Source organism: Gilbertella persicaria (genome assembly GCF_025201335.1).
Source record: "Gilbertella persicaria strain CBS 190.32 chromosome Unknown B0P05scaffold_28, whole genome shotgun sequence".
NCBI lineage: Eukaryota > Fungi > Mucoromycota > Mucoromycetes > Mucorales > Choanephoraceae > Gilbertella > Gilbertella persicaria.
The window spans coordinates 202,432-223,162 of NW_026251989.1; the positions used below are offsets into that span (position 1 = coordinate 202,432).

General features: G+C 36.4%; 12 protein-coding genes across 12 annotated transcripts; 9 read left to right on the forward strand and 3 right to left on the reverse strand.

Moving 5' to 3' along the window:
- Positions 1 to 629: 629 nt before the first annotated feature.
- Positions 630 to 1,828, forward strand: B0P05DRAFT_548054 (uncharacterized protein). The gene is made up of 7 exons (XM_051578977.1): positions 630 to 796; positions 852 to 968; positions 1,019 to 1,113; positions 1,167 to 1,252; positions 1,297 to 1,334; positions 1,391 to 1,544; positions 1,592 to 1,828. The coding sequence occupies exons 1-7, from the start codon at positions 752 to 754 to the stop codon at positions 1,678 to 1,680; spliced, it is 624 nt and encodes a 207-aa protein (XP_051433368.1). The 5' UTR covers positions 630 to 751; the 3' UTR covers positions 1,681 to 1,828.
- Positions 1,829 to 2,971: 1,143 nt separating this feature from the next.
- Positions 2,972 to 4,749, forward strand: B0P05DRAFT_572894 (thioredoxin-like protein; the record flags this gene model as incomplete). The annotated part of the gene is made up of 5 exons (XM_051581465.1): positions 2,972 to 3,084; positions 3,126 to 3,172; positions 3,220 to 3,633; positions 3,681 to 3,726; positions 3,780 to 4,749. 5 exons carry the CDS (start codon positions 2,972 to 2,974, stop codon positions 4,747 to 4,749), a joined length of 1,590 nt encoding a protein of 529 aa, XP_051433369.1.
- Positions 4,750 to 5,113: 364 nt separating this feature from the next.
- B0P05DRAFT_548058 (ATP synthase subunit beta) lies at positions 5,114 to 6,873 on the forward strand (the record flags this gene model as incomplete). The annotated part of the gene is made up of 4 exons (XM_051578978.1): positions 5,114 to 5,267; positions 5,317 to 5,356; positions 5,409 to 5,575; positions 5,636 to 6,873. The coding sequence occupies exons 1-4, from the start codon at positions 5,159 to 5,161 to the stop codon at positions 6,871 to 6,873; spliced, it is 1,554 nt and encodes a 517-aa protein (XP_051433370.1). The 5' UTR covers positions 5,114 to 5,158.
- A 131-nt stretch (positions 6,874 to 7,004) lies between these two features.
- Positions 7,005 to 7,839, reverse strand: B0P05DRAFT_588619 (uncharacterized protein; the record flags this gene model as incomplete). The annotated part of the gene is made up of 3 exons (XM_051582677.1): positions 7,005 to 7,540; positions 7,585 to 7,674; positions 7,722 to 7,839. The coding sequence occupies 3 exons, from the start codon at positions 7,837 to 7,839 to the stop codon at positions 7,005 to 7,007; spliced, it is 744 nt and encodes a 247-aa protein (XP_051433371.1).
- Positions 7,840 to 8,487: 648 nt separating this feature from the next.
- On the forward strand, positions 8,488 to 9,434 carry B0P05DRAFT_548070 (uncharacterized protein). The gene is made up of 5 exons (XM_051578979.1): positions 8,488 to 8,842; positions 8,901 to 8,921; positions 8,992 to 9,062; positions 9,125 to 9,203; positions 9,247 to 9,434. Exons 1-5 carry the CDS (start codon positions 8,764 to 8,766, stop codon positions 9,309 to 9,311), a joined length of 315 nt encoding a protein of 104 aa, XP_051433372.1. The 5' UTR covers positions 8,488 to 8,763; the 3' UTR covers positions 9,312 to 9,434.
- Positions 9,432 to 10,339, reverse strand: B0P05DRAFT_548079 (uncharacterized protein). The gene is made up of 4 exons (XM_051578980.1): positions 10,229 to 10,339; positions 10,091 to 10,184; positions 9,915 to 10,045; positions 9,432 to 9,869 (listed from the first exon to the last, which is right to left on the reverse strand). Exons 1-4 carry the CDS (start codon positions 10,317 to 10,319, stop codon positions 9,646 to 9,648), a joined length of 540 nt encoding a protein of 179 aa, XP_051433373.1. The 5' UTR covers positions 10,320 to 10,339; the 3' UTR covers positions 9,432 to 9,645.
- A 611-nt stretch (positions 10,340 to 10,950) lies between these two features.
- Positions 10,951 to 13,025, forward strand: B0P05DRAFT_473269 (uncharacterized protein; the record flags this gene model as incomplete). Its single annotated transcript, XM_051574726.1, has 3 exons — positions 10,951 to 11,468; positions 11,518 to 11,932; positions 11,979 to 13,025. The coding sequence occupies 3 exons, from the start codon at positions 10,951 to 10,953 to the stop codon at positions 13,023 to 13,025; spliced, it is 1,980 nt and encodes a 659-aa protein (XP_051433374.1).
- Positions 13,026 to 13,098: 73 nt separating this feature from the next.
- Positions 13,099 to 14,803, forward strand: B0P05DRAFT_512890 (GTP-binding protein YchF). The gene is made up of 7 exons (XM_051575649.1): positions 13,099 to 13,263; positions 13,315 to 13,474; positions 13,523 to 14,230; positions 14,273 to 14,310; positions 14,362 to 14,515; positions 14,587 to 14,593; positions 14,647 to 14,803. The coding sequence occupies exons 1-7, from the start codon at positions 13,103 to 13,105 to the stop codon at positions 14,664 to 14,666; spliced, it is 1,248 nt and encodes a 415-aa protein (XP_051433375.1). The 5' UTR covers positions 13,099 to 13,102; the 3' UTR covers positions 14,667 to 14,803.
- On the forward strand, positions 14,592 to 15,865 carry B0P05DRAFT_157744 (uncharacterized protein). The gene is made up of 6 exons (XM_051573106.1): positions 14,592 to 14,593; positions 14,647 to 15,010; positions 15,062 to 15,118; positions 15,188 to 15,355; positions 15,403 to 15,599; positions 15,683 to 15,865. The coding sequence occupies exons 2-6, from the start codon at positions 14,842 to 14,844 to the stop codon at positions 15,755 to 15,757; spliced, it is 666 nt and encodes a 221-aa protein (XP_051433376.1). The 5' UTR covers positions 14,592 to 14,593; positions 14,647 to 14,841; the 3' UTR covers positions 15,758 to 15,865.
- Positions 15,784 to 16,408, forward strand: B0P05DRAFT_157727 (uncharacterized protein). Its single transcript, XM_051573105.1, has 2 exons — positions 15,784 to 15,871; positions 15,938 to 16,408. Exons 1-2 carry the CDS (start codon positions 15,815 to 15,817, stop codon positions 16,304 to 16,306), a joined length of 426 nt encoding a protein of 141 aa, XP_051433377.1. The 5' UTR covers positions 15,784 to 15,814; the 3' UTR covers positions 16,307 to 16,408.
- A 560-nt stretch (positions 16,409 to 16,968) lies between these two features.
- On the forward strand, positions 16,969 to 18,700 carry B0P05DRAFT_157785 (kinase-like domain-containing protein). Its single transcript, XM_051573107.1, has 7 exons — positions 16,969 to 17,372; positions 17,441 to 17,614; positions 17,670 to 17,848; positions 17,898 to 18,186; positions 18,244 to 18,343; positions 18,409 to 18,459; positions 18,519 to 18,700. The coding sequence occupies exons 1-7, from the start codon at positions 17,166 to 17,168 to the stop codon at positions 18,530 to 18,532; spliced, it is 1,014 nt and encodes a 337-aa protein (XP_051433378.1). The 5' UTR covers positions 16,969 to 17,165; the 3' UTR covers positions 18,533 to 18,700.
- An 811-nt stretch (positions 18,701 to 19,511) lies between these two features.
- On the reverse strand, positions 19,512 to 20,576 carry B0P05DRAFT_512898 (40S ribosomal protein S19-A). Its single transcript, XM_051575650.1, has 3 exons — positions 20,504 to 20,576; positions 19,785 to 20,103; positions 19,512 to 19,732 (listed from the first exon to the last, which is right to left on the reverse strand). Exons 1-3 carry the CDS (start codon positions 20,538 to 20,540, stop codon positions 19,654 to 19,656), a joined length of 435 nt encoding a protein of 144 aa, XP_051433379.1. The 5' UTR covers positions 20,541 to 20,576; the 3' UTR covers positions 19,512 to 19,653.
- Between the last annotated feature and the right edge of the window lie 155 nt (positions 20,577 to 20,731).

Here is a 20,731-nt window from a genome sequence, read left to right on the forward strand (position 1 = left end):
CATGCTTTCAAATAAGACATCATATGAGTTACCGTGTTTTTTTACTTGTTGTTGCTGTTGCTTTGTGTGTGTGTGTGTGTGTGTGTGTGTGTGTGTGTGTATATATATGGGCTGAAAATGCATGTGAAGCTCTTTTTTTTTTTTTTTTTTTTTTTTTTTTTTTTTTTTTTTTTTTACTGATAACATTTATCTGATTTATTATTTCTTATCACTCCACAAGGACTATTGGTGCATCAGTTTGTAGAAATCATATAGCAGTGCCCTTATTTTCTATATATTTGCAATATGAGAAGATTACAGACAATACTAGTCATATGTATATTGGTGCCTGATGTTTCATGATTCACTGAAAATATGATGACAAAAAATACACGTCAAATGTAAAAGTATATGTATACAGAAAAAATTGATCAGAAACTAGACAGTAGACATGTAATTTTGTCTACATCATTGAATGCACCTTATCAAAATCTATAGCTCGTTATTACTGCATTTTTTTGTACACTTTTTTTTATATATATTTAGGCGAGACGAGGGTACGCAAATTCCGACTAATAATAAAGATACTCCTTTTTAACCAATGAGCCCTTGTATCCTTGGTAAAGAGCCTAAACATAATACCTCTTTCTTACAATGCTACTGCTTGATTATGGATGTTCTCTGTGTTCTCGGTAATTGATTTTAATGTCCGGGTAAAGATTATCTGTCCACCAGAAAAGGGAACAAGCCCCCCTTTTTTTTTGCATATTTAATGTCTGTCAAAGATTTGCCCGAAGAACAACGAGAAGCTATCAGAGTAAATAAGCAAAACTCTATATAGATTCGCCACAGAAGCTAACTCAGTCTCTCAGAAACTTCAAGAAGAAGTTAGCTCTCTTTATACTGCTGTCTCTGACGACTACATGGAGGAATGGAAAGTTGAATGTCAAAAGCAGAGATACACCGAATGTCCTGACGTTGTGAAACACGTAAGCTATAGACTATGGTCTGTTTGCATATGTATTCATAAACAGTATAGGTAGAAGAAGAGTGTAGAAAACTTGGAATTTTAGACAAGTGTCAAATTATCCCTGTAGAATCTGATTATTATGATTGGGAACTCCAACAAAGAGCGTAAGAGAATAGACTGATATTCAAGTGTATATGTTTAACTAGAATATCATTAGTTTTAGAGTCAATGCACCATCAAAGGAACACATGTGTAAAAGTGTTATTTTAGAAAACACTCGATGCACTCATAAAGAAACTTCAGGTACCATTCAATATATACAATAATGAAGATTAATATGGCTGTAGATCCACTTTATTCTCGATACTATTGTGTTATTACTCAAGTAAGAAAAAAAAAGAATAGAATACGAGCAAAAATAGATTAACTATGTTGTAATAGTATGTCAAACCTGTCAATACACAAAAATTATTGAATTATTGTCGTGCCATGAAGAACAAAGAAATCAGTAAAAAGCATTACAATTACCGTCTTGCTGATCCTCAGGTATCACTCGAATTGACTGGATTTGAAAAAGGAGGTGTCAGTGCAATTGGTAAGTTTGGTCTTTTTCTTCTCTATGATAGACACTGATGATGTTAGGCATGAAACAACCTATTCCTATTATTCTTGCCGAATCTATCACCAAACTACAAGTAAGAAGATACTTATGCTTGCACAAACTAACTTGATAATCTAGCCTGGTGTTATTTATCTCGGTGCAGGACATATTGATTGGAAATTTGGTATTCCTGTTTCTACATTTATTGAAACAACCAATTGTTTTATTGCTGATCTAGACTAAGTAAATAAAAAAAGAAAGAAAGAAAGGGAGATGAGATATAGTATTCTATGAGAAACAAATGGTGAAAAACAGACTATTGTTTTATTATATAGAAGAAACGGCTGAATAAGCATAATGACAATGCATATTACTCAGATTACTTTCAAACGGCTCAGGGAAAGTGTTATAGCTATAACTATGACAAAGCTTCGTTTTTTAGAGACTGGAGAGGTATCAAGTAAGAAAACGAAAGTGCAAATCAACTGTCTTCATACAGCTACTCCTGTGAGTAACTTTATGGAGTCAAACTAAAATTTATGCAGAATGGTTGTTGGGCGGAGATTCAAAATGATAAAAATGAAAAGCAATTCAATCCTTCATCCAGCTGCAGCCATTCAATCTATTTTTGACCGAATACCAGTTCTTCAATATGTAAATCAATTTTGATAAATAAACTAATCACTTAATACAAAAAAAAACTTCATCCAGCTGCATGAAAAATCGAGCTTTCATCTAAAACTGCCTAAAGACGCAGTTATTGAGCTTTGATGTAATAGTGAAAGTTGTAGAGTTTTGTTCCCTAATTCTACTGATAAAAATAAAATAATATTCATCAAAAACTACAGCCTCTGAAGTACATTTTGAATATTTAAGCTTGCAAATAACTTTATTTTTCATCTTGTAACGTCAAAAAGAAAATCAAAGGTTGTCAAATTGACGATTTTCATGAGTAGTACCCTTTGGTCAAAAGGCATATTTTGGTCATTTTACACAAGTCGCTTTTTTTTTAGTCCAAATTAACTTCAAAGGTATGATAAACATGGCTTGTAGATATACAAGGCATTCATGTGTATACAAAGCCTATTTATACTCCCTTTATGTGGCTATGTAATCCTGTGTATTAGATGGGTACAATTTCATCATCAACTAAATCAGTGACATTTTGCTAAAAAAAACAGACACATTTCTCTCAATGATATGCTTATAGCTACAATTCTTCCAGAATGAATACATTCAACTTTTGCTTTGTACGAATATAATTCAAAAAAAGAAAAAGAAAAAGGGTACTACGCAACAACGAATATGGAAAACCACTAAGACTTGCTCACGGTTAACTATTATCATGTCTTGCTGTCTTGCAATTTAAAAGCAAGAACTAGCATAATTTTCTTTTTTTCTTTTTTTTTAAATATACATTTATGGTGAAACTATACACATTCGCGGTATTGTTTACCGCCTATTGTTCAATCCAAGCTATTGAACTTGACCAAGTAGAACCTCAAGTGATTGAAAGTAAAAAAGATGGCACACTGTAAGTCTTGACTAGTCGCGTTCTTTTATTAAATAAAATAGTGTTGTGGAATACTACCATCCCGATTGTAAAAAATGTGTAGAGTTTGGTAAGCCTTTCTAAAGTTTGGTAAAGTATTCACGTAAAACATGATAGAACCTACTTTTGCTCAACTTGTTGAAAAGTATCAACATAATGTCGCCTTTGCTAAACTGAACTGTGCTGACCATAAGACCTATTGTCAAGAGAAGGGTATCGTGCGCTTCCCAACACTACAATCCAATCTGAATGGTGGTGACTGGAAAGAATACACTGGAAGTTTTGATATGTCCTCTCTTGAGCGTTTTGTACAAACAAATCAAATGGCTAGAAACCCAGACGGAAAGAGCATTGAAATCAATCGATCTGCTCAATTGAAGGCTATACTTGAAAGCAAAGAACCTTGGTTTGTTAAGTTCTATGCACCTTGGTGTGGGCATTGTAAGCAACTTCAGCCTACTTGGGTTGATATGGCAAAGCAGTTAAAGGATAAAGTCAATGTTGCTGAAGTCAATTGTGAAGATAGCAAAGGTAGAAATAATTTTGAAAAAGCTGAAATTCATGGCATGATTCTATAGCGCTATGTCAAGAATACAAAGTCACTGGTTTGCCTACACTCAGCTAGTAAGTAGAGAAAGATACCACCCATGACATACGAACAACTTATCCTATGTTAGTTTTGTCCATGGTGCTATTCTCAAATACTCTGGTCCAAGAAAACTAGACAATCTAGTTGATTATGCAGTCAGAATGTCTGGTTCGCCTGTTCATAAAGTGGAAACAGAAAAGGAATTGGACGAGTCTTTAAAAAATAGCGATGTCAATCTTATTCACATTACTACCAATGAAGACAGTACAGGTCTTTCTGAATTAGAAGCCATTGCACCTCAATATATGGAAACAGTGCCTTTCTACACCACCTCTGATTCCAACCTTGTTTCCCGTTATAAGCTCAAATTATCCCAACTTCCAGTAGTTATCATGGTCAAAGATGGCACACACCTTGTATACGATGGATCTATTGAACAAATTGGTCTTTGGATTCATCAAGAGCGTCATCCTCTTGTTACTCATATTACTCCTCACAATTCCAATGCGATTTTGAAGGGTCCACATGTCGTTGTGCTGGGCATTACTCAGTCTGACGATACAGCCTCTGAAGCCAAATTGCGTGAGCTGGCTGAATTGTACAAGAAGCAAGTAGGAAAAGACGTCGTTTTTGCTCAACTCGATGGCAAACAATGGGGAAACTTTGTTTCTCGTGTCTATGGCATTCAAAGCAAAAGTCTTCCTGCTCTTGTTGTACTGGATCCCAAGAATGAAGTCTATTACAATCGTCATAAAAACCAACAATTGTTCAACCTAAACAACCCAAAGGCCATTTTGAACTCGCTTGGACATTTAAACAGTCTCACTGGTATTTCTACAGCACCTTCCAAGACGATGGGTATGGTAGAAAAGGTTTTGATCTTCTTTGGTGATCATTGGATTGTGATGAGTACTTTATTGTTTGGTTTCTTTGGTCTCTTGTTTTGGTTGATCAACAGTGATGATAACCAGTTGAGTAGAGAACAGATCAAAGAAATAGCTAAGAAGGAAGTTGCTGAAAGAAACCAAAAGACACCTATTGAAAAGAAGGATGAATAACTGCCTTGATGGACTCATCACGCATGAGTTGAAACTACCCCCCTCCCCTTATTAAAATATTATTTGATTTCTATCGTCTTTGATTTTTCACATATGAATCTTACTACTTACTCAATGAAATGTGTAGATACGCTCTTTATGTCTCTTTGTTTTACCAGCAAGTAATTCAAAGACTATACTTAATTTACCAAGATGAGATCTATGTTATGTTTTCAACAAAAGAGAGAAAAAAAAAAGTCAAGTCACTGAAGCCAACGTCATCTTTTTTTGATATGAGACGGTGTGCGCCAATTTGCACGTAAAACACAAGCAGGCAACTCAGCAACACAGGGGCTGGTGAGGTTTTATACACCACCAAAATAAAAAATATTTTTTCAACCCTTCTCTCTTTTTTTCCTAAAGAAAAAAAATGAACTTTACTCGTGTTTTAGGAAAGTCTTCTGTCAACGCTATCCGTGTGCAAAAGGCCAATGCTCGTATGCTTGGTCGTGCTATCGGTGCCCAAACCTCCATGGCTGGTAAATAAAAGCACACGATAGACAAGATTCACACTGACACTTCTTCTAGTTCGTTCTTACGCCTCTGAAGCCAGCTCTGGTCAAATTCGGTAAAATATCAACACATCAATAGAGTAGACAGTGTGCTAACAACATGTTTAGTTCCGTCATTGGTGCCGTTGTCGATGTCCAATTCGAACAAGACAACTTGCCTGCCATTTTGAACGCTCTTGAAGTCAAGGATCACGCTGGAGGTCGTCTTGTTCTTGAAGTCGCTCAACACTTGGGTGAAAACACTGTCCGTACTATTGCTATGGATGGTACTGAAGGTAAGACAATGTCATTCTGTATGAATTTTATGTTTGACATATATATATATATATTTGTAGGTCTTGTTCGTGGTCAAAAGGTTGTTGACACTGGTGCTCCTATTACCATCCCCGTCGGTAAGGAAGTCCTTGGTCGTATCATCAACGTTATTGGTGAACCCATTGATGAACGTGGTCCTATCAACACCAAGGCTCACCGTCCTATTCACGCTGAAGCTCCCGAATTCGTTGATCAATCTCCTACTCCCGAAATCCTCGAAACTGGTATTAAGGTTGTTGACTTGTTGGCTCCTTATGCTCGTGGTGGTAAGATTGGTCTTTTCGGTGGTGCTGGTGTCGGTAAGACTGTCTTGATTCAAGAATTGATCAACAACATTGCCAAGGCTCACGGTGGTTACTCCATCTTCTGTGGTGTCGGTGAACGTACTCGTGAAGGTAACGATCTTTACCATGAAATGATTGAAACTGGTGTCATTCAATTGGAAGGTGATTCCAAGTGTGCTCTTGTTTTCGGTCAAATGAACGAACCCCCAGGAGCCCGTGCCCGTGTTGCCTTGACTGGTTTGACCATTGCTGAATACTTCCGTGATAACGAAGGTCAAGATGTGTTGCTCTTCATTGATAACATTTTCCGTTTCACTCAAGCTGGTTCTGAAGTATCTGCTCTTTTGGGTCGTATCCCCTCTGCTGTCGGTTACCAACCCACTCTTTCCACTGATATGGGTGGTATGCAAGAACGTATTACTACCACCAAGAACGGTTCCATTACCTCCGTCCAAGCTGTCTATGTCCCTGCTGATGATTTGACCGATCCTGCTCCTGCTACCACTTTTGCTCACTTGGATGCCACCACTGTGTTGTCTCGTTCAATTGCTGAATTGGGTATTTACCCTGCTGTCGATCCTCTTGACTCCAAGTCTCGTATCCTTGATCCCCGTATTGTCGGTGAAGAACACTACAAGGTTGCCACTGAAGTTCAACAAATCCTTCAAAACTACAAGTCTCTTCAAGATATCATTGCTATTTTGGGTATGGATGAATTGTCTGAAGAAGATAAGCTCGTTGTCGAACGTGCCCGTAAGATCCAACGTTTCTTGTCTCAACCTTTTGCTGTCGCTCAAGTCTTCACTGGTTATGAAGGTCGTCTTGTCAAGCTCACTGACACTATCCGTTCTTTCCAAGAAATCTTGAACGGTAAGCACGATAGCTTGCCTGAATCTGCTTTCTACATGCAAGGTGATATCAGCGATGTTCAAAAGCGTGCTGAAGAAATCGCCAAGGAAATGGGTTCTCAATAATTTGATGTAATTTAATTTCTCTTTTTCTTGTACTTTCAACACTTTCTTTCTGTCATTTACACAACAAATTTTATCAATGTTTGATAAAAAAAATCATATTAGAAACACAATGTCTTTTTATTTATTTATTTTTATTTTGCTATTGCCTCTCCCCCTCCTTGATGAATAAGAAAAGAGACATCAATATGGGAAAGTGTTCCCACTTTAATAATAGGCAAATCATCAAGATCAATGGTTTGGATTCCTGCAAGCATAGATTCCATGGTTGATAGACTTCTTTGGCTATTTACTTGAGATTGGTACAGAATGGATTCAGTCAAATGATAGGAAGACCGTGTGGGTTGATAATAAGTTGTTGATGAAATAATGGCCGAACCTAATTCTTCATTGTCTTCTTCCTCTTCAGAAGTGAGTAATAATGAATGTGCATTTGCATTAAATTTGGTTTCCTCTGGATTTGGATGGATAGGATTGATCTTATTATGATGGCCCAAATAATAAGATCGACTAGGTTGACTTGCTAAACTTGGAGATGAGACTGTCATCACATTCGGTGATCGGTGTGGTGCTTCAATAGTAAATATAGTGGTGGGTGGAATAGGAGACCGTATTAAAAAGAATAAAGTAGCCAATAAGGCTAGAACCCAACTACCTACAGCTGCAAATGCTAAAAAGAATGAATTCTTTGTTCACTCCTATGCCTATATTTACCAAGCATCAGCGTTGTATGAAAGAGTTCGCATACATCATGATGGTCTGAATAATGTACAGGATTGTTAAATTTGCAATGTGCAGATGGTTCTATACACATTATTAGTTGAACAAGCATACAATCAAGTTGTGAATACCTTGTGAATATGTCAAGATCAATGAGACAACAACAGTCCATAAGGCAATGGAGATAACAGAAAGAACAACTTCAATAGCAGACAATGTCCTTGGTGGAGAAAAGGATTGGTGATCCATAATACGAAAATACAAGTGTAAATGAAAAAATAAAAAGCACGTAGTGATAATAAATGAACTTGATCCAAGTATTAACAAAATATAATCAATAAGGCCTCCGTGTTGATTCAAGATGCCTAATGATTGTTGTGAATGCTTAAGCAAATACAACGCTGTTGCATTTAAAATGACAACAGCCAGACTTGTCCATTGGATGAGTATGAGTAATACAATATGAAACGCTGACTCTCTTCGAGCCCTTGACATTTTAAAAACAAATGATGAAAGAAAAAAAAAAAAGAGTTAAAAAAACAGTTTTTTTTTAACCATGTCTATATGTCCATTTCAATCGAATATTTGTCACAAGAAATTTAATAAGAAAGTATATCTCCTTGAAAAAATCATATTAAACCCAAAACCTGGACCTGCAGTAACGAATCAGTACTTCCTATAGTTTGATTCTCCTCCATTCCTTTGATTTAATTTGACTGCAATCATCACGAATAAGAAAAAAAGCTCCTTTGATCTATTTAATGTGACAATAAATTTCTTTTCTCTCTTTTTCTTTTCTTTTTCTTATTCTATGATGCCAGTCTATTTTATAATGATTAATATTTTCATACAAAGTAAAAAAAAAAAAAAAAAAAAAAAAAAAAAAAACAATCATTTGCTTAATTGACAAGCACAAGAAAGACTAATCAAAGAAACTGCAGATGTATATATTTGTATAAATAAACATAAATGCATAATTGCAGGAAAAAGAATGTTACTGCAAATGTCAATGTAATGCCCAGTTAGGAACTCGCTTGTGATACAACCAAGGCAGTCACTTGTCATGTCGTCTTAATTTGGTCATTCTCTTTTAGGGTTTAGAAAAAGAAATGATCTCTTTTGATTATTATTATTTATCCCTTTTCATCCCCCTTTTATTTTATTATTTATACAATGTCAATTTCACCTTCAAAACAAGCTGCCATTACTGCATATCGACATCTTTTAAAAACACAACGTCAAGTGTTTACAGGTAGACATATATATATATATATATATATAACAAATATTTTGTATTGATCATTCTAAAGATGATGTGAAAGCTATACAAGGTGATAGAAAAAATTAAATACTGCTAAAAATCATGCATGAAACTCTGTCTTTACACTTTGATTATTATAGCTGCAAGAAAAGAAACGCATTTAAGGTTTATGCAATACAAGAACGAGACAAATGTTGATGTTTTGGATGAAGTATGATCCTTTTTTTTTTCTTGACTTAAAGTGAGCTTTAATGACATTCTTCTTGTTACTAGAAACTGAAATTAGCAGATCAAGTGTGTGCTTTGCTAAGAGAGAAGGGTGTAAAAGCAATAAGAGAAGAAGGAAGTTCAAGTAAGTAGGAATCTTGACATACTCAAGTCACTCATAAATCCAGAACTGTTTATCAAAGGCAAAAAAGACAATATCAAATTTGGAGATGTACCAAGACATGTAAAATAACATTTCTCAATGCATTTCTTGTTCCTGAACAAGTGTCACACAAACAATGTGCATAAACTATAAAATAAAAAAGTAAATTGACCTCATACAGGGTTCTACTTGATCTAAGAAAGGCCTTTACTGTAATTGAAGACTATTTTATTATCTTGCCAAAATACACTTTATTTCTTTTTATTAAACAATCCTTTTTGTAACCATTTAGGAATGGGCTTTGATTTAGTTTCAGCAGTAGAACTCGTAGTAGTACTAGATGCTTCAGAAGGCTGAGGAGAAGCAATGGGCATATCTTGAGTCATATCCAAATACTCTTGTTTTAAATCATTAGGCGTTTCTGCTATAGTGTAAGATACGAGTAAAGGTACGAGTAAAGCATGATTTTTCCTTTACCTTGATCTGTCTTTTCAATCCATCCAAATAACACGTTTGAAGCAGGAGTCAATCCTGCCTTAAATAATGTCACTGTTGGTTCAATCAACTTTGTTCTAGGTGGCAAACACAATACAAATTTGCGTTCAGATGTCACTAATAAAGACCTCACAAAATCATATAATGCAGCAACTAATTTTACATGAGTTCCCTCCCTTTTTTTAACGGGTTCTATACCTTTTTCTTTAGACTGAAATACAGCTTGAACAATAGTATGATCAGGCATACGGATACGAATGGTAGTCTTGGGATACTTTTTCAACTTTTCAAGTTCTTCTTTGTCTCTCATTTTCTGTGTCTTTAAAGGACTAAATAAACCATAAGCATATCATTTTGCACTTCTTCTTGTTTACCTATTCTCAAGCTTTTCTCTACGTTCTACAGTAGATTGATATAATTGTTTAACTTCATTGGCATCTAATTTATAAGCAGATTCAGGCAATTCAGCTATGAACATGAGTAAAATACACTTTATTGTTTGACCAACATACGAACAGATCCTCCGTTCTTCGGTGGACTGAGAACTTTGATTTGCCTATCAAAGGTTGTTTCTTCTGTTGTGCTAGCACTTGTTGTTGACATTGAATATCCTAAAAAATAAAAATAAAAAAAAAGGCACACGTAAGAAATGAATTCAGCTTATTTTATATGCTGAGTCTGAAATAAGCTGAGAGGAGTCATAGCAACTGTTGCCATGGCATCTCAGTATTCAGTTTACAATGCATTTTTTTTTTTGGAATAAACGAGTGTTTCATAAAGATAAATCAAGTACGACAAATAGAGTTGTTTTGATACATGTAAACAAACATATTATCTTTTACTCTTTTTCTTCTCTTTTTCCTCTCTTCTTCAAACATGAAACAAGACTACTTGTCTGTACCAACACACTTTAATACAGAAAAGTTAAACTATAGCTATTTTGATGAGAAATACGCTTCTTCACATATTCAAGACGAAGAAAGAGGTAATCTGTTTAAAAGAATCAATCATAAAGGATGGTGGGAATACGCTCTTGCTTGTTTGCTCTTTTATCACCCAGAAAAAGAGAAAAGAGTAGCAGAAAGAGACTCGTCATGCGCTCACGTACTCAGTGCATCAAACTAGCATGGGTACTGGTGGTCTGCGGCCTATCTTTTCATTTTATTCGTCGATTTGCCAATGCTCGTTATAGTAAGCCGTGTTGTTTATCGTTCGAAAGCTAATGACCGTAGACATGCCTATAGACGAAGCCATGCATTTCATTAAATCAATTCCATCTATTGAGTATCTCCAATATCATTTGGGCATGTATGCTTCTCGATGCCCTCTCGCTGGCTCAAAGACAGACAAATCACTGACTGAGTGGACAAAAGAGAGCTGGATTCGATACGGTATCAAAGACACCCACATCGAGACGTATTATCCAGTCCTCAACTACCCACAACAAAGACGCGTTGCCCTATTGAGAAATAGTACTGTTGTCTATGAAGCGACATTAGGCGAGGCAAAAGGAGACGGCATGCCTCCATTTCATGCCTATTCTGCAAATGGAAACGTTACTGCTCCTGTTGTTTATGTGGATTATGGTCGATGGACAGACTTTCAGTTCTTAAGTATACGAGGAATTGAATTGAATGGTACGATTGCATTAGTGAGAACAGGTGGAGACATCACACACGGACTTAAGATCAAGATGGCTGAAAAGTTTGGTTGCGTTGGTGTACTTGTGTTTCCTGATCCTGAGAATTCCCGGTAAGTTTGATTTTTATCTTGTTATTTTCATTAACATCATCATCATTAGCGATGTGTTGGATCGAGTAGAGAAGGGTTCAGCTCAATACGGCTATTATTCAGTAGGAGACCCTTTTACTGTTGGTTATCCTGCAATAGAGAACGCAACGTATACACCATTTGAAAAGGCTAAAAATATACCCAAGATACCTTCGTTACCCATATCTTTGAAAGACGCATTGCCTATTTTAGAAGGACTTGAGGGAAATGGCATTCAAAAGATAACAGGTCCTTGTTATTTTAGTGGCCCTAGTAAAGCAGCTGTGAATTTAGTGAACATCAATGACTATAAAGCAAGACCTATTTGGAATGTTGTTGGCCGAATCAAAGGGCATGCTGAACCTCAAAGAGCGATTATTGTAGGTCATCATCGAGATGCTTGGGATGATGGTGCAGTGAATCCATCTACTGGTTCTGCTGTTTTGGTAATTTTCATCCAAAAGGAAATAGTGTTTCTGATTTACGTTATAGACAGAATTAGTGAGAACACTCGGGATATTGCTTGAAAAAGGGTGGAAACCAAGACGTACGATTATTATTGCTTCATGGGATGCACAGAAATATGGTTCAGTGGGATCTACAGAATGGGTAGAGCACCACAAGGCGTGGCTGCAAGAAGAAGCCGTCGCCTATTTAAATGTGGATAATGCTGTTTCTGGCAAATATTTTACTGCGCAGGCATCGCCTTTACTTAATCAACTCTTGTATCAAGTAACACATCAAGTTCAAGATCCCGATACAGGCGATTCCATATACACAGTATGGAAATCACAGCATGAAGCCCTTCAGGACAAGCATGTTTATTTCACATCATTTGCTGACACTCAGGAAAATAAATCAGTCTCATTGACTAAGCTATTGACTACAGATGCAGATCATACTGCCTTCTTTAGCCACCTTGGGATCTCTAGTCTCTCTATAGGATTTAAAAACAAGGTTCATGGCATGCAACACGGCCTTTATGGTACCATAGACCGAGCAGATGTATCTTATTCGACGCTTCAATATCATCAAGCACTCACTCAGCTATGGGGCTTACTTGCCCTTCGGCTTTCTTCCGATCGTTTGCTGCCACTGAACCCTCACGATTATGCATTGGAGATGAACCATAGTATTCACAAGATCAGCGCATACAAAGGCTGCTCAGGGTTTTCTTCTATTTCTCTTTCGCTGCGTGCATTGACTACCACTAGTGTTGAGTTCAAGACACAGATGGATGACTGGCACCAGCAATTGCTTGTCAAAAAGCACTACTCTAGAAAGCTCAAGCAACAAATAGCTCAAGCCAATCAGCGTCTTTTGGAATTTGAAAAAGCGTTCATTGATCCACACGGATTGAGTAGCGACAGACCATGGTTCAAGCATCTTATCTATGGTCCTGATCTGAGTACAGGTGAAACTGTTGCATTCCCAAGCTTGATGGACGTTATTGAAAATGATGATTTTATCTTTATGCAACGAGAAGAAAAGCGTATTAGCCATGCCATCCATCATGCTCAAACACTACTACTTTCATAATAAAAGAGTCACTATTTTTGCAGTCACCTTATAGATTTCATGCCCCCTACTTTTTTTTTCTGTACCTTTTTCTCTTTATGTTAGCATTCACAAAAAGAATATCCACAAGACAGTTTTCTACAAGTCGAGCAATCCTTGCTAAAAAGAAAGCCAGTAAAAAGGAACCTGTTGAGAAGCCTATTTTAGGCAGACCTTCAAACAACCTTCGTATGGGTGTTGTAGGTTTACCGAATATTGGGTAAGGAGAAAACTATGGACACAGAACAACTAAAATCAATTGTTTTCTCAGTAAATCTTCCTTATTCAATGCATTAACAAACAGCAGTGTACCTGCAGAAAATTACCCTTTTTGTACAATTGACCCCTCAGAAGCACGGGTTCAAGTGCCTGATGAAAGATTTGACTGGCTTGTTGAGACATATCAGCCCAAGAAAGTGACACCTGCTCATGTATGTCTTGGGTTTATCCACATTGGCTTATGTTTTTATTTTATTTAGTTAACTGTAGTAGACATTGCTGGTCTTGTACGAGGTGCTTCTCATGGCGCTGGTCTAGGCAATGCGTTCTTATCCAACGTAGCCTCTGTAGATGCTATTTATCACCTTGTTAGAGCCTTTGAGAATGACGACATTACACATGTAGAAAACACTATTAACCCAGTGCGCGATTTGGAAATCATTCAGAACGAATTGAGAATCAAAGACGAAGAAATGCTTGAACGTCAAATCACCGAATTAACCAAACAAGCCAAATTCCCAGATACAAACAAGACACTGACGAAAAAAGAAGAACTCAAAATTGTCGAGGGATTAGCAGAATTCATGGCTAAAGGAAAAGACATGCGCAAAGGAGATTGGACAGCCACTGAAATACATGTGATTAATGGACTTCATCTCTTGACAGCTAAACCCATGGTTTATCTCTGTAACACAACCCAAGATGATTATATCAGCCAGACAAACCAGTGGTTGCCTGATATTAAGAAATGGGTTGAGGAGAACAATAAAGGAGATCTTGTGATTCCCTTGTCTGTTTCGCTTGAGTCCAAGTTGGCAGGTATGTCAAAGGAAGAGGCTGACGATTGTCTAAAGGCATTGGGTGTTCAATCTCAATTGCCCAAGATTATCTTGGCTGGTTACAAGGCTTTGGATTTAATTCACTATTTTACTTGTGGACCACAAGAAGTGAGGGCTTGGACAGTCAGAGTAGGCGCAAACCATGATAGATTATTTTCTGACAGACAATAGAACACATCAAGGGCACCGCAAGCAGCAGGTGTTATTCAGTATGTAGACATAGGATTATCATTAATTTTGTATCTAAAAATTTTATTTAGTACTGATTTTGAAAGAGGTTTCATTTCAGCTGATATCATGAAATACAAAGACCTGCGACAACTTGAGTCAGAAAATGCAGTAAAATCAGCAGGAAAGTACCTTCAAAAGGGCAAAGATTATGTGATGGAAGATGGTGATATTGCACATTTTAAGGTAAGCTACTATGATATATATGTATTACTGACTATGACTCTTTCTTTTTTATATATATATATATATTATAGTTTAATGGTAAGAAATGAAAAAGCATATAACATTACTGGTATCTAACTTGCATATTATAGTAACCAACAAGAAGAAATAAAGGAGATATGTATGTAAACAAATAAGGTTACACAGCACACAACCCAACCACACTCAATACACACACACACATAGACATATTTTTTATTAAAATAATAATTCCTTTTTCTCTCTCTCTCTCTCTCTCTCTCTCTCTCTTTTTCTGCCTCTATTTTTCTTTTCTGCTCTTATTGTACATGCTGCAAGAATACCCAACACAAATTCAACCACGCTCATCTTCAACAAGGAAGACACAAGATGTAGTTGAGCAACAAGTTGTGGAATCCCCTTCAAACACAATAGACGCAGAAGCTAGTCGTATTTTGATTGATTTAGCCAATCAAGACACTACTAGTTTAAACAGTTGTATGTAAAATTCAATCTTTTTTTTTTCTTTCATACACTTACATACGATAGCTTCTGATACAAGCATGGTTGACAGCAAAATAACCAAGAAAAGACCATCTAGTAAAAGTAAAAAAAAAAAAAAAAAAAAAAAAAAAGAAAAAAAAAGATAGAGTCAATAACAATATGTATATTTAGTTTCTTTGCCAATTAAAACAGAGGCTAATTTACATAACTTGGAGCAAGAACGTTTTCAACCTGATCCCATCATGCTATTGGCTGCAGCTGCGGCTGTCATTGACGATGAGGGAAACTATAAAGGCCGACTATATGAAAGAAGAGAAATCAAACTGCACGGCAGACAAGGTAAACTAAATAAATCTGATTGACACAGCTACTCACTCATAGACTAGCTTCATTGAAAAGAAAATCATTTACATATGGATCTAATGGCAGCAGTAGCAGCAGTAGCAGTAGTAACAGTAGTGCTAACAGTAACAATGATATTCGGACAAACAATGTCATTCATCGTCGTCATAGTGAGAGACGTCATCGCTACCATCAAAGAGCTTCAGTATCAGAAAAAGCAACACCAGAAAATATAAAAGGAGTAAGGTTCTATGCTACTGAACTAGAATGTGCATTGACACTTGTTTCCTTCTCTTTATCTCTTTCTATCTTTCTTCTCTTTAGAATGTAACACAGTCTGACGGCACACACGCTTTTTCCTGGCAGTATTTATCGATGGTAAGAAAGCAAAAGGCTTGAACCAACACCTCATTTTCTCTTCCTTAGAAGCAAAATCCTCGTATCAAAAGAAATGCTATGCACGCATACATTACATACATGATTTATACGGACATGGCCCATGAACAACAAAGAGTAAGCTTTTACAAATATAAATATGGTGTTGTACATCTGTAACACAAGTATGTGTAATCTTTATAGAGACCTGATAGCAAAGCCTTGTATAATAATAATAACATGACATCGACTCAGCATCATCACTTTCAGCAGAAATATAATAAAGAAGATCCTCATTTTGGTGGACTATCTTCTTCTTCTGCTGAATGGTACAATAAGCAACAATTGCAACAGTCCTATCGATTACCACCATCTCCTCGGCAACGGCATGATCTTCCACCTCCTCCGACCGAGTCTATCATTGGTCGCCCACTGACTGATTTTCTATTCGAGAGAAACAAGCCTAGTTTATTACCACCTCCTTCTGCATCGACGGGAAATACATCCAGTTTTCTTGGTCCTCGTGTCAATACAAACCCTACGCCTCCTCCTTCAAATGCGTTTTATGATTAAAGAACAAGAGAATGTTACTCAACATACTAAAAAAAGTAAAAACAAGAGGATCTTTGCGTTAAAAGTGAAGCACATCTATACTTTAGCAGAAAAAAAAATGAAGCACAATGATTGAGAGTGAAAGTGATACCCGAGATATGTTTCTTAATTTTTCTTGTTGGTCCATGTTTTTTGCATGTAGCAGACTCGATGAGATTACACAACCAAATGCTTTCGTGTGACAGTACCTTTTTTTATATATACATTTCAAATCAGCGAAGTATTATCGTCAGAAAGGATAAACATTTTCTAATTTCCATTAAAGATACGATAGAAAGAAAAAGGGACTAGCCCTTATCCATGATTACTCAAGCTAAAGTTAAGAAGAGCAGTAAACTAAAGAAGAAAATGAATTAAGAAAAAGAAGAGAATTCTGTTGTTCTGTAACCCTTCGGCTCCTTAGCTTTTTCTAATTTTTCTTTACACACACACACGTATATTTATATATTAATATACACAACGTACAATGCACTCGAGCAATACAGTGTCTTCCCCCGCCTCTCCGCCTCCTCTCTGTCTCTCTCTTTTTCTCTCCTCGTCCCCTCTTTCTCCTTCGATTTTTTTTCCCTTTTGGGTGGCAATCTTTTTTTTTTTTTTTTTTTTTCTGTCTCTCTTTCTTTCTTTTTTTTTCTTTTATTTATTGTTTATTTTTTCTCTTTCTCTTTCCCTCTCTTTTTCTCTCTCTTTTTCTCGAAAGAAAAAAAAAGGCTTCCTTTCTTTTCTCTTCTTTCCTCACTCGCTCATCTCGTTGTTGTTGTTGTAGTGGATTTAAATTATCTTTTTCACTCAACAAATAACAAAAAAAAGTGGTCTGCTCACTATGAGTACCTCACCTACGCTATTTAATACTTCTAGTTCCTCAGCGGCGACTCGACTAGCTTCACCGCAACACAAAATTATGGATAAAGACGCCAAACCACGTAGATTACGTAACAACACAAATATAAATAGCCATTACAAATCTAATACACATCATAATCATCATACCAACACAAATACCAATAACAACGATGCGCACTCGAAAAGGGTAAAAAAAAAATAACGTTTTACTGATAAAAAAAAAATAAACAAAATTAACTATATAAAAAAATTCAGGCACCATGGCGTGTTCCTGGTAACTTTGAGATACCAGATATCATCAAAGAAGCATGGGAAAAAAACAAAAATAAACTAATCCATCATACCCAACAACAACAACAACAACAGAAATACCAACAGCAGCAACAACAGCAACAGAAAAAAAAAGTAATAGAGAACAAGCTTACAAAAGTAAAATATAATACATGCTGTCATCATTACTGGCTAACACATTTTTTTTATTTAGCGCTGGATTCCAGTTGGGAAGTCGCCTAGTATCATACCATTACCGCCACCAATAGTCAAAGTCAAACGTAAATTACACGCTGAGTTTGATGCTAAGCTTCGGAAAGTCCTTCCCGGATCAAAAATTATGGACTTGAATCCAAAAGAACAATTTGAAGGACTTTGCCAAGTGGGCAGCGGGTAAGGAGGAGTGTTACACATACATGTTATACCTTACAACTATCTATAGTGCGAACGGAGCAGTAGTTCGAGCAATTAGAAAACATACCAAAACACATGTAGCTATCAAACGATGTTACATTGAGGATCAAGACACACCTCACCACGCTTATATTCTTAGAGAATTGCGTATCATGGGTTGCCTAAATCATCCTAATTTGATTCAATTAAAAGAGGCTGCTCTCTGGGAAGATCACCTTTGGATGTGCATGGAACTCATGTCTTGCTCTGTCTTTAATCTACTTTACAATACCACAACTGGCTTAAGTGAAGGAAACACAGTTCGTATTGCTAGAGAGGTAAATTCTTTGAAGTCCAATTCGAATGTACTTATCTTCTATTTTTGTCTCCTCTAGTGCTTGGAAGGTCTCGTCTATCTTCATTCTAAAAACTACATGCATCGTGACATTAAATGTGAGAATATCCTTTTGAGTCGAAACGGTCAAGTCAAATTAGGTAAATTCGGTTTTTAACAAAGTCTGTCTTTTGACCATCTATCTCTTTTTCTTTTTCTTATATAGCTGACTTTGGTTTAGCAACACCCATCAACAAAATTAATACATCTTGTTTAGGTACCGCCAAAGTAAGTACCACATTAAAAAAAATCTCGCTCAAATCTGATCATGAATAGTGGATGGCACCTGAAGTTGTCTCAGAAAGCCCTTACAAAGAGAATGTTGATGTTTGGTCACTTGCCATTACTATCATTGAAATGATGGACCGTGTACCACCTCTTTATTACCTTGAAAACACTGATGACATTTATGCTGATATTCTCTATGGCGATCCACCTAATTTCCATTTTGCTATTCCTTCAAAAGGCATGTCCGAATTGGTCCGTTGGATGTTGACTCATAATGGCTTGACTCGTCCAGGTGCTAAAGCTGTCTTGAAGGTAAAAGATAGATTAAAGTTTAAACCTTATATATTAAGACTCTTTTTTTCTTTTAGCGAGTGAACAGTGACATCAAGAAAGGTGTTCTCGAAATCACTAAACAAAAAGAATTAGCTTATTTAGTTCGTGAAGTATTCCCAGATGCTGTTGCTTAAAATGTATCTTTCTCCTTTTTCGTTGACAGCAAAATTTACCTCTATTATCTCAGACCAAGAACAAAAAAAACGAATGATAAGCTTTCCTCTCTCTCTCTCTCTCTCTGTTTATTTATCATTTCACACTTGCATAAACTCGCGCACACAAACAACATCAAAAAATCAACAAATCAACAATTCCCTTCTTTCGAACCGAGAAAAAAAACTCACTTGGATTTTATCCCCCTTAATCTTTGCATTGAGCGATCTCTATTTTTCTTTTGTAAATTATTTTATTCTTAAAAAAAGACATCATTACCTATTATTATTTATTTCTATACTTTATTATTAATATTACATACACATTATTCAATTTTTTTTGAAGAACTTGTCTATGTTAGATACCTATAAAAAGAGCTTAAAAATAGAATGTCTCCTTTTTAGTATGCTTGAATAAAATGTATATAATCGTGTGTGTGTATATATGCAGTGTTCAATAGAATACACTTACCGTGCATTGAGATGACACATACTAAAACAAACAAATCGAACCTGTCGGATCGTTTCCTTAGTAACCGTGCCTGATTTTTTTTATCATCTGTCAGAATTCGATCTTGTCAAAAAAGAAAGAAGTTTTTTTTTATGTTTTTTGTATTTTTATTGTATGTTTTTTTTTCTGTTGCATAGTGAGCTAGGAAAAAATGAGATAATTAAAAAAGAGTACAAAAGAGACGTGTTTACTCGTCATCTTCTTCGGCGAGGGTCATAGCAATACGATCCAAATCACGTTGACCATCTTGAGTAATCTTACGACCACTAATAAAATACAAGTCAGCATTTCATTTAACACTTGTGATATATGACTTACCCCTTCTTATCCTTTTCGAGGACACCAATCTTTTCCAAAGATTGAAGGACCTTACGGTTGACGGAACCAGAAGCATCAACGTGGTGAGAGGGACGAGAACCACGGTTGACAGTACCACCGTGAACCTTGTTCAAGGCACCAACACCAACGGACTTACGGATGTAGATGTGACGAGCAACAGAGGCAGCACGGATGAAGTACCAGTCGGGATCATAGGGTGCCAATTCCTTGAAGGTACCAGTCTTGACGAGGTCAACCCACTTGGGGACTTCGAGCTTACCAGTACGCTTGAGGTAGGCAGCGTAAGCCTTGATGAATTCTACATTGTTTGAATTGAGTTAGCAAATGTTGTCTTGACTTGTCTTGCTTGAACAAAAAAAAGAGGACAAGGTTCAGGATGCTTGAGCCAAGCCACCCAACTTTTTCCTTAGTCTCCATGACAAAAAGAAAACGTTTGTGCTGACAAGTTGACTATAAGAGGCAGAAAAAGAAGAGTGCGTGTTTGTTAGAGGAGTATAAACAAACAAACAAGGAAGAAGGTAGAGAGTAGTATGTAAAAGAGAAGAAAAGAATGTCAATGTTGTTTAATAATGAAGAGAAAAAAATTTTCATAGAAAGCATACACACGAGTGTCCTTCTAAGCACGCACTCTTCTCTTTATTCTTCTTGCCCTCTTGTTTGTTCAAGCAAGTTAACTAGTAATGTGGGCAATAGCTTACCGTGGGCGTTGACGTCCTTAACAGTGATACCAGCCATAATGATAAAGAAAGAGAAAGATCAATTCAGTTCCGCTGTTTGGTTTAGACAAATACCACAAAAAAAATTTTTCTCTCCTTCAAAAGCCAATAACATTTCAGCGGAAACTTAAAATGAAAAAGAAAAAAGGCTCATTGTTCATTGCATGATCTCCTTTGCAAGAAAAAAAAAAAAAAAAGGGCCTATCTTAC